Here is a 10,000-nt window from a genome sequence, read left to right as displayed (position 1 = left end):
AAAAAAAAACAACAACAAACAACAACAACAACAACAAAAACTTGGGGACTTTCTGATGTTTTTTGTTGTTTTTTTAATTTAAATTGTTGACACATAATCCGCTGTACGACTTTCTAAAATCCATCATTATCCCGAGGGCTTATTTTGTACAGTGTGGGCAGTCTAATTTTTTTTTTTTTTTTACCTAAGCTGTTTGTGCGCGGGTCACGTCATAACAGCGCACACGTGCGCACCGTGTGCTAACTTGGCGCTGATGATCAGGGGGGGGGGGGGGGGGGGGGGGGGGGGGGGGGGGGGGTGCGCCACCACAGCTGTTGTGGGAAGCGGAGTGAAGTGTTTCTAATTATCCGCGGGTTTTGATTTGATTCTTATTTTATCTGTTTCAAGTCTTCAGCCCTTGTGCTATATAAGCCTACACAAACTTGACGGCGCATGGCACATTATGGGCTCGCTTTACACACACATTGTTTTTTCTTCACTTCGCCCCTCTCCACCCAGCTCTCTTTTCTCTCTGTCTCTGTCTCTCTCTCTCCCCCCCCTCTCTCTCTCTCGTTTACATAATTATACGCATGCGCCTTCAGATTAACACACACGCGTGCGCTCGCACGTGTGCACACACACACGCGCACGAGCACGCGCGCGCGCGCAAACACACACACACACACACACACACACACACATACACACACACACACACACACACACATACACTGTAATGTGATTGTGGGGGTTTTTTTTGTTTGTTTTTTTTGTCCTGCCCCCTTCCTCCGCAGATCATAATACACAAGTTTAGGGCTTTGCTCCTGGTTCTTGACTCGCAAATCAGTTTTTTGTTTCATAATTCATTCATGAATCGGTTCTTGTTTTATTCAGCATTTGTGTTTGAATACATGATCTCCTTCACGCGCTCTGATGATTTGAGCTTGATGGTGTGAGCTCGAGTGAGTCTTTGAAACGAAACATTGAGTTCCTGTATTTTTTTTTTTTTTTTAGGTCGATAAAAACGCTCAGCACTCTCACTCTCTCTTTCTCTCTCTCTCATCCCCCCTCCCCCCCGCCCCTCTGTCTTGCAAATTTCACACCACCCTTCATGAGGGGGGCTATGGTCTGTTGTGAATGAAAATGTTCCATCGCTCATTCTTGCATTCGCAAAGACACAGACATAATGACAAATATAATGACAAACAAAGAAATCTCCAAGATCCGAAGAGCTGTACTATCTGCCCCCACTCTATTTCTCCTCTTTCTCCTTCTCTTCCGCTTCCTCTTCCTCCTCCTCTTCCTCCTCTTCCTCTTCATCATCATCATCATCATCATCATCATCTTATTCTTATTCATCTTCCTCCTCTTCTTTTTCCTCTTTCTCCTCCTCCTCTCCTCCTCCTCCTCCTCATCTTCTCGTCGTCGTCATCATCATCATCATCATCATCATCGTCGTTGTCATTGTCGTCATCTTCCTCACTCTTTCTCTCCCTCTCTCCAATTCGTCGTTCTCCGCCATTACTATTTTGTGTTTTCTCGTGAAAATAAATTATCACCAACGCTTTGTTGTAGAATGCTTGCTGATTGGTCGAGAGTCTGGTTTTATTTACAACCAAACTTTGCTGTCTAAAGCATTCTGGTTGGTTTGTCAGTGGATATCTTACATCAAACCTAAAAATAGAAGCATCGAGCTTTCCACAAAGGTATGATGTGTGGGGGGCCCTGTCAAGTTTGCAGAAGAAGAATGAATTTGAAAACAGACGATTTTACACTGATAGCGACCGCAAACTGGGCATTCGAGTGCCAGAAAAACTGCAAATTAAGCCATTTATTATGCTTTTTCGGATAAATCCAACCAGTATGTGGTAGATTAACCTCTTATGAAGTGATTTGTCCACAAAACTCAAAATCGTCAAATTTCACCTCAAACCCTTTAAGGCCTCGTTACTCGAAATGGGGTCGGCCGACTTATGGGTGATTCCGAGGAAACAGGTCACAATTAGGTGGGGAAAAAAAAAAAAAAAAAAAAAAAAAAGCTCCGAGTTTACTTTTTTTTTTCGCTCAGTAAAACAACTCGAGTTCCCAGTTCTGTCCGATACTTTCAAAGATACAAATCACGTATTCTGTTCTTTTGCGCATTTCCAGAAAACAACGAATGTGTTTCCCCCCCCCCCCCCTCTCTGGGGAGGCTGCATTGGGATGTGAAAGAAGCCTTCAGGTCTGAGGGCAATTTGATGGCAGAAGCAGGCAGTTCAAGAGTGTGTTAGATCCACATCTTTCCTTTAGTTTATTTCCTTCTTCCTGGCCTTATCTCTTCTCTATAATGTCACGTTATTTTAGAATTAACCAAAAAAAAAAAAAGAAAAAAAAAGAGAAAAAAGAAAAAGATTTTCTTCGTGGCTTTGTCAAGTCTTTGTGGACTGCATGGGGAATTAATTTCCTGATCGTGTTTTCTTTTGCTGCTCAATAGTCAGTTTTGGGAGTATATTCGTGCGCATGCACGTGCATGTATGTGTGTGTGTGTGTGTGTGTGTGTGTGTGTGTGTGTGTGTGTTTACTGTGCGCGCGTGTATGTGTATGTATGCATGTATCCATGTGTGTGTGTGTGTGTGTGTGTGTGTGTGTGTGTGTGTGTGGGCGAGTATTTATCCCCCTCCTCCCTCTGCCTTTCTCTCTCTTCTCTCTCTGTCTTTTTCTCTGTCTGTCTGTCTGTCTTTCTAAATGACATATTTATCTATGTATAACAAAAAAAACCAAAAAAACAAAAACAAAAAAACAATGGATTTCCTTCACCACAGCACTACTCGCGGTGTAAATAATGTAATCCCTCTTCGGGGATGCTACACAGGAATGAAGCCAGCATCCAGATGGGTAGGAAATTAGATATTCTCAATGTGCCATCCACTAATGTTTTTGATCCATATCGTTCTTTAACGCGCAGCGTACGTGTGTGTGTGTGTGTGTGTGTGTGTGTGTGTGTGTGCGTGCTTGCGCACACATTCAAATTACGTTTATATCGTGTTTGTGTGTGTATGTGCGTTTGTAGTTACTTCACTCTATCTCCATCTCTCAGTCTCTTGTCTCCGCCCCCAGCCACTCTGAGGGAGATACACATGATGGTCCTGAAAATAATGAGCTTCCGGGTCCTAAGGAAATTTGATGTTAGTATTTGAAGCCAGCTGTCCACGACCATTTACGTCACTCATTACCTTTTGTCTCTAATCTAAAGATTTTATTTGTTTAAAGCCTGTCAAAACCTTCACAGATTGGAGAAATAATTTCCTGTTCATGTTTGTCTCTACTGCATGGGTAGTTGTCAGTTTATGTATAAGCGAGCGAACGCCAACGCAATTTGTGTGTGTGTGTGTGTGTGTGTGTGAGAGAGAGAGAGAGAGAGAGAGAGAGAGAGGGTGGGGGAGGGAGGACATCCATTCGCCGGAAAGGACGGCTGTATGGGAACAAGCTGTCTCGCATAATGTACATGTACATCTTGTATTTCATGAGGCAGCCACCCCACCCCCCCACCCCTAACCCCCTGTGTTGGCAATATCATCCTCTTCAAAGTTCTTGGCCAGTTTCAGTTTCAGTAGCTCAAGGAGGCGTCACTGCGTTCGGATAAATCCATATACGCTACACCACATCTGCCAAGCAGATGCCTGACCAGCAGCGTAACCCAACGCGCTTAGTCAGGCCTTGAGAAAAAAAAAGGTCAACAAACAGACACCCTCAAGTCTTAGCAGCTTTCACCGGGTGGTGGTCATCGTCAGAGAAAACCAGAAATCCTTGGCTTCAGAAAGAAGAAGGGAGACAAGAGTACATGGAATTAGATCGCTATGAGGAGAGAGACCAGGCAGAAACGCAACTCATCAAGAACAGAGAGACCGAAACACACACACACACACACACACACACACACACACATACAAACACTCACTCTTTCTCTCCCTAGGCTATAGGCTATCACACACACACACACACACACACACACACACACACACATACAAACACTCACTCTTTCTCTCCCTAGGCTATAGGCTATCACACACACACACACACACACACACACACACACACACACACACACACACACACACACCACCTGAAGACAAAATACTTGGAGTTACACAAAGAAGTGAAGAAGATGGCCAACCAAAGAAGACGAGAAAGTCTTCATGGAAGGTCTTGCAGGTAATACACAAGACGTGAAAAAAAAAAAAAAGCAAAAAAAGAAAAAAAGAAAAAAAGCAAGTTCTGAAAACGTTATACAGAATGACAACAACCCTAAGAACAACAACGACCAGCCAATTCAAAATGAAAGAGGGAACATAATATGAAAAGAGAGAAAATTACTGAATACATGGGAGGAACATTTTCATGGAAATTCTGAAGAGCCGAGCGAACTGGCAGCCATCACGAAGGCGGAGCAAGATCTGGACATGAACACAGATCCACCTCCACTAGAGGCAGCTCTGGCGGCCATCAAAGGCATGAACACAGATCCACCTCCACTGAAACAGCTCTGGCGGCCATCAAAGGCATGAACACAGATCCACCTCCACTGAAACAGCTCTGGCGACCATCAAAGACATGAACACAGATCCACCTCCACTGAAACAGCTCTGGCGACCATCAAAGGCATGAACACAGATCCACCTCCACTGAAACAGCTCTGGCGACCATCAAAGACATGAACACAGATCCACCTCCACTGAAACAGCTCTGGCGGCCATCAAAGGCATGAACACAGATCCACCTCCACTGAAACAGCTCTGGCGACCATCAAAGACATGAACACAGATCCACCTCCACTGAAACAGCTCTGGCGGCCATCAAAGGCATGAACACAGATCCACCTCCACTGAAACAGCTCTGGCGGCCATCAAAGGCATGAACACAGATCCACCTCCACTGAGGGCAGCTCTGGCGGCCATCAAAGGCATGAACACAGATCCACCTCCACTGAGGGCAGCTCTGGCGGCCATCAAAGGCATGAACACAGATCCACCTCCACTGAAACAGCTCTGGCGGCCATCAAAGGCATGAACACAGATCCACCTCCACTGAAACAGCTCTGGCGGCCATCAAAGGCATGAACACAGATCCACCTCCACTGAGGGCAGCTCTGGCGGCCATCAAAGGCATGAACACAGATCCACCTCCACTGAGGCAGCTCTGGTGGCCATCAAAGGCATGAACACAGATCCACCTCCACTGAAGCAGCTCTGGCGGCCATCAAAGACATGAACACAGATCCACCTCCACTGAGGGCAGCTCTGGCGGCCATCAAAGGCATGAACACAGATCCACCTCCACTGAAACAGCTCTGGCGGCCATCAAAGGCATGAACACAGATCCACCTCCACTGAGGCAGCTCTGACGGCCATCAAAGGCATGAACACAGATCCACCTCCACTGAAGCAGCTCTGGCGGCCATCAAAGGCATGAACACAGATCCACCTCCACTGAAACAGCTCTGGCGGCCATAAAAGGCATGAACACAGATCCACCTCCACTGAAACAGCTCTGGCGGCCATCAAAGGCATGAACACAGATCCACCTCCACTGAAGCAGCTCTGGCGGCCATCAAAGGCATGAACACAGATCCACCTCCACTAGAGGCAGCTCTGGCGGCCATCAAAGGCATGAAGAACAATAAAGCACCAGGAGCCAGTTGCATTGCTCGGACGGAAGAGCCTAATATGGTCGTAACCCGCTACTAACTGTGTGTCGTTCGGTCAACGCAGGCATTTAGTGACGTGTAAGTGTCAAAAAGTTAGAACCTAGCAATGTAACTGGCACCAGGACCGGATGGGATCAGTGCACAGCTCCTGAAAACGGAAGAGTTAAAAAAATAAAAAAAATAAAAAAAGGAAAGAAAAAGAAGGTTACACCATGATTTCAGACAGACTTTTAACAGACATTGGACGCGGGAAACACGGCCAGATGGCTAGAACGGAAAGGCCTGGTCGTGACACTGCCAAAGATCGGAGACCTCACAGACCGTACCCCTTGGAGAGGAGTCACACTGCTGTCGGTGACTAGCAAGGTTTTCCACAGGGTCACACAAGAATGATCAACAACTGCACAAAGAGGAGCATCTCAGAAAAAAAAAAGAACAAGCTGGATTCTGCACGAGGAAACCATGCAGTGACCACATCTTCAATCTGAGACAATTCAGTTCAGTTAACTTACTGAAGGAGGGGTCACTGCGTTCGGACAATTCCATATACGTCACACCACATCTGCTAAGCAAATGCCTGACCAGCAGCGTAACCAAAGCGCTTAGTCAGATTCTTAGTGAGATTCTGAGACAAATCCTGGAGCAAAGCAAAGAATGGAATGTCTCTGTCAATGCCACTTTTATTTATTTTGAAAAAAAAGTCTTTGACAGCATTCGAAAAGATACCCAATGGAACATCCGGAGACGAATTTTGTCTTACATCTTTGGAATGTCTGCATTCCATATCAAACCAGTCATTGATTTTCCGAATCTTCTGACTTGTGTTCAGTCTAGTATCATCATCTTAGATGAACAGACTATAAATAAATGAACGGCCTACACTACTGGCCTGTATTCTCTGTTGTCAGCATTGCATATCAAACCAGTCATTAAAATCTCTTCTTTTTTTTTTAATAACTTCCCCTAACCTTTCTAACCACACAGACAGCTGCTCTTCATCAAGCGTTTGTGACCTGTTTAACTCCCATGTCAACATCTAAATCTGGAATACTGTCTTTGGATTCTTTGCTGTCCAGCGCCTCTTTACATAACTGCAAAAAAAATTTCATTCCAAATTACCATGTTTTCATCAGCGCATTCCGTCTTTGGCTCCTGTTGTTGTTGTTGTTTATTGTTGTTCCTAACATTGCATTGATTGTTTTTCATTTAAGTACCACTGGCAGATACCATGATTATAAACAATATCATTGTATAGATCATACCATGTACGTAAATCTTCAGATAATGAAAAAGTAATCGATAACGCTGCTGCCATGTGGCAACACAAAAGTAAACTGACCATCTACCATGCCACTTCTGCAAGATCCATTTACAATACACAAGTCAAGCATGAATTTCAGATTGACTGAGCAGGGATCCACCAAACTTTTTCCCCCTATGACAGTCTTTAAAGTTGCGTTAAGATCCTCCTTCATCGGGTTCTTCGAAATTAAAACTTTCGCGCAAAGTTCATTATGTTTTCTTTCGTTGGCTGTTTACGTTTTGTCCTTGCATTTAGGTCACCACACAACATAACAAAAAACATTATGTGCTGGTATATCTACTTATATGAAATTTCCTTCTAGTAAGAGAATACCATTTTGTACCTTAGTGTGTTCATAATTTATCATGGTGATGATTCAGAACAACAAGCAACCACCCCCGAAAACGGAGTATGGATGCCTATATGGCGGGGTAGAAAACGGTAATACCCGTAAAAGCCCACTCGTGCACAAACGAGTGAAGGTGGGAGTTGCAGCCCACCAACGAAGAAGAAGAAGAAATAGAATAAAAAGCAATCAGCATCACCTTGTTTTGTCAACACCCACACTTTTATCTTTACTGTATTCTTGCAGTCTAATCTAACGTCTTTTATATAATGTTCCAAACATGTCCTCACCACCAATAACACACCTCCGAATGTGTCCTGTATCGTGTTAGATAACTTAATTGCAGGAGCAACAAAGTCTGACATGCTCAGTGAAAATACAAATGAAATCGAATTCGGAGTCAGCACGTGTTTCCGTTAAATAGATGAAATTAGACAATGTAATGTACTTGATGAAGTATACATCAGCAGGTTCGGGAGGAGGGTGTGTGTGTGTGTGTGTGGGGGGGGGGGGGAGTTGGTAGAGGAATACAGGTATACACAGAGGTTCTTCGCTGTCCAAACAAACTGACCAGAAGGGCGGCACTTCCGCTGACTTCTGCACAGGATGACAGGAAAGAACAACACAACAACAACAACAACAACAGCAACAACAACAGCAACAACATAAGAACGGCACTTCCGCTGAATTCTGCACAGGATGACAGGAAAAGACAACAACACAACAACGGCAACAAAAGGAAAGAGAACTGAAAATAAGAAAAGGAAGCCAGGCAGATGGATGCGGGCGGAAGTTTGCCTTGTGAGATTCGGTGCAGCTTTTTTTTTTTTTTAGAGAGCAACCTCGCAACGATGGTCAAAGTTTGCCGCATGGCGCGCGCACACACACGCACGCACACACACACACACACACACACACACACACACACACATACATACATGTATATATATATATATATATATATATATATATATATAATCATATTATACACACATATCTGTCACACGTATTATACACACAAAAGCACGTACACACAGTAGATGGGTTCCTGTAAAATAAAAAAAAAGAAAAAAGAAAAAAGGACAATTGTTGCTTTACTGTATTTACCAACTTAAACTAAAATTTTGACATAGACACGTCATGTATGGCCTTAGTGGTCGGCATGATTTGATTTGATTTGAAACGTCATGTCGAGAGAAACAGACGGACAGACAGACAGAGACACCGGGAGACAGTGAGAGACCGACAGAGAACTGTTATGAAATACAATCGATAGAACACAACGCAGCCATCTACAGTGGAAACTCAAGTGCAGGACTGTCAATGTGTGGCATCACACAGACTCCGGCCAGCTAAGGTTGAAGGTGAGTCAAGTGTTTCACCAGTCTTTTCACTTGACACAAATCTCTGTTCTTGCGAGCGAAGATTCTGTTTATGGGTCATGCTTTATGAAGTATTGATGGTGATATTTTCTTTACTTAAAAAAAAAACAACAACTAAAATTTCGTTTCACGTTTTTGCTTGCTTGTTTTCCTCGAAATATCACGGACCCACTTTATTTCATGACGACACAGTCTCTCTCTCTCTCTCTCTCTCTCTCTCTCTCTCTGTGTGTGTGTGTGTGTGTGTGTGTGTGTGTGTGTGTGTCCGGTGTACGTGAGTGTGAAAGAAGAAGTGGTATACAGAGAGACTGACTTTATATTAACATGGACTTGGTTAAACGTTTGGGGGCCAAAGGATTGACCTTACTAAAGCTCTACGGCTTTTGATATTTACAAGAAACAATGAAGGATGCACATTCTCTCTCTCTCTCTCTTTCTCTCTGTCTGTCTCTGTCGCGCGCTCTCTCTCTCTCTCTTATAAGTACACACAGACACAGACATATATACATACTGAGAGAGAGAGAGAGAGTTACCTTTGATCATGACCATTTGGAAAGCCAGATGATACATCTACATCCCACAGCGGACCGTAGATATAATCTTAGATGCTGATCGCAGCTGCGACTCAGAATGCAGAGATAACCGTCAGTCCAACGTTGACACACCTCATGCAATGGGTAGCACACCAGCAGTCAGGGAAACCCCAGATATCGTCAGCTCAGTCAGTCAAATCTACCGTGGGAATTTCAAGCGCACCAGTCACTCACTCACTCCCCCTTCTCGGGGGGGGGACAAAAAAAAAGAAAGAAAGAAACAAAACAAAAACAGTAAGCGACAACAGCGACAGACGCAATCGTCGCACGAATTGTTCAGCTGGTTGGTTTGTCTGATAGAAAGTGAACGTCGTTGTTAAAAAACCTAGGCCTGCTAATCAATGATGACTGACTTGAAACAGTGCCTGAATCAGTTGTGGAAGAATCAAAAAAGAAAGAAAAAAAAGTTCCACCGCCGACTGAGGCTTTTTTTGTCTTGTCTTGTCTTGTCACTCGCAAAGTGCCAAACACGGCCACAGCTTCACCAGCCAACTGGTTATAGCAGCAGCACCTGCTGTTGTTGTTACGATTATTGACTGAAGTGAGTTGATCGCTGTGAAAGTGGCCTCTCTAACACTAACGTCAGTGGGGACAGCCCCCTAGTAGTCAGTTGGGACAGATGTGATAAGCAGCCCGGTCTGTTTCCAACTGCCGCAGTGTTTCGGGGAACAAATCATTGATATTCATACGGTATAATGCCCCCCACCCCTAACT

The 10,000-nt window shown here is 44.2% G+C and overlaps 1 protein-coding gene across 2 annotated transcripts in view; it reads right to left on the bottom strand.

The window, feature by feature from the left end:
- LOC143283387 (PR domain zinc finger protein 1-like) overlaps positions 1 to 9,923 on the bottom strand; it is a 59,223-nt gene extending 49,300 nt beyond the window's left edge. For both annotated transcript variants that reach the window (XM_076589597.1, XM_076589598.1), the window contains exon 1: positions 9,227 to 9,923. In XM_076589597.1, the coding sequence (XP_076445712.1) occupies positions 9,227 to 9,263 (37 nt within the window). In that variant the 5' untranslated portion in view covers positions 9,264 to 9,923. The remainder of the gene's footprint in view (positions 1 to 9,226) is intronic.
- Between the last annotated feature and the right edge of the window lie 77 nt (positions 9,924 to 10,000).

This window comes from Babylonia areolata, chromosome 6 (genome assembly GCF_041734735.1).
Source record: "Babylonia areolata isolate BAREFJ2019XMU chromosome 6, ASM4173473v1, whole genome shotgun sequence".
Classification (NCBI taxonomy): Eukaryota; Metazoa; Mollusca; class Gastropoda; order Neogastropoda; family Buccinidae; genus Babylonia; species Babylonia areolata.
This window is presented reverse-complemented; position numbering and strand designations above follow the sequence as displayed.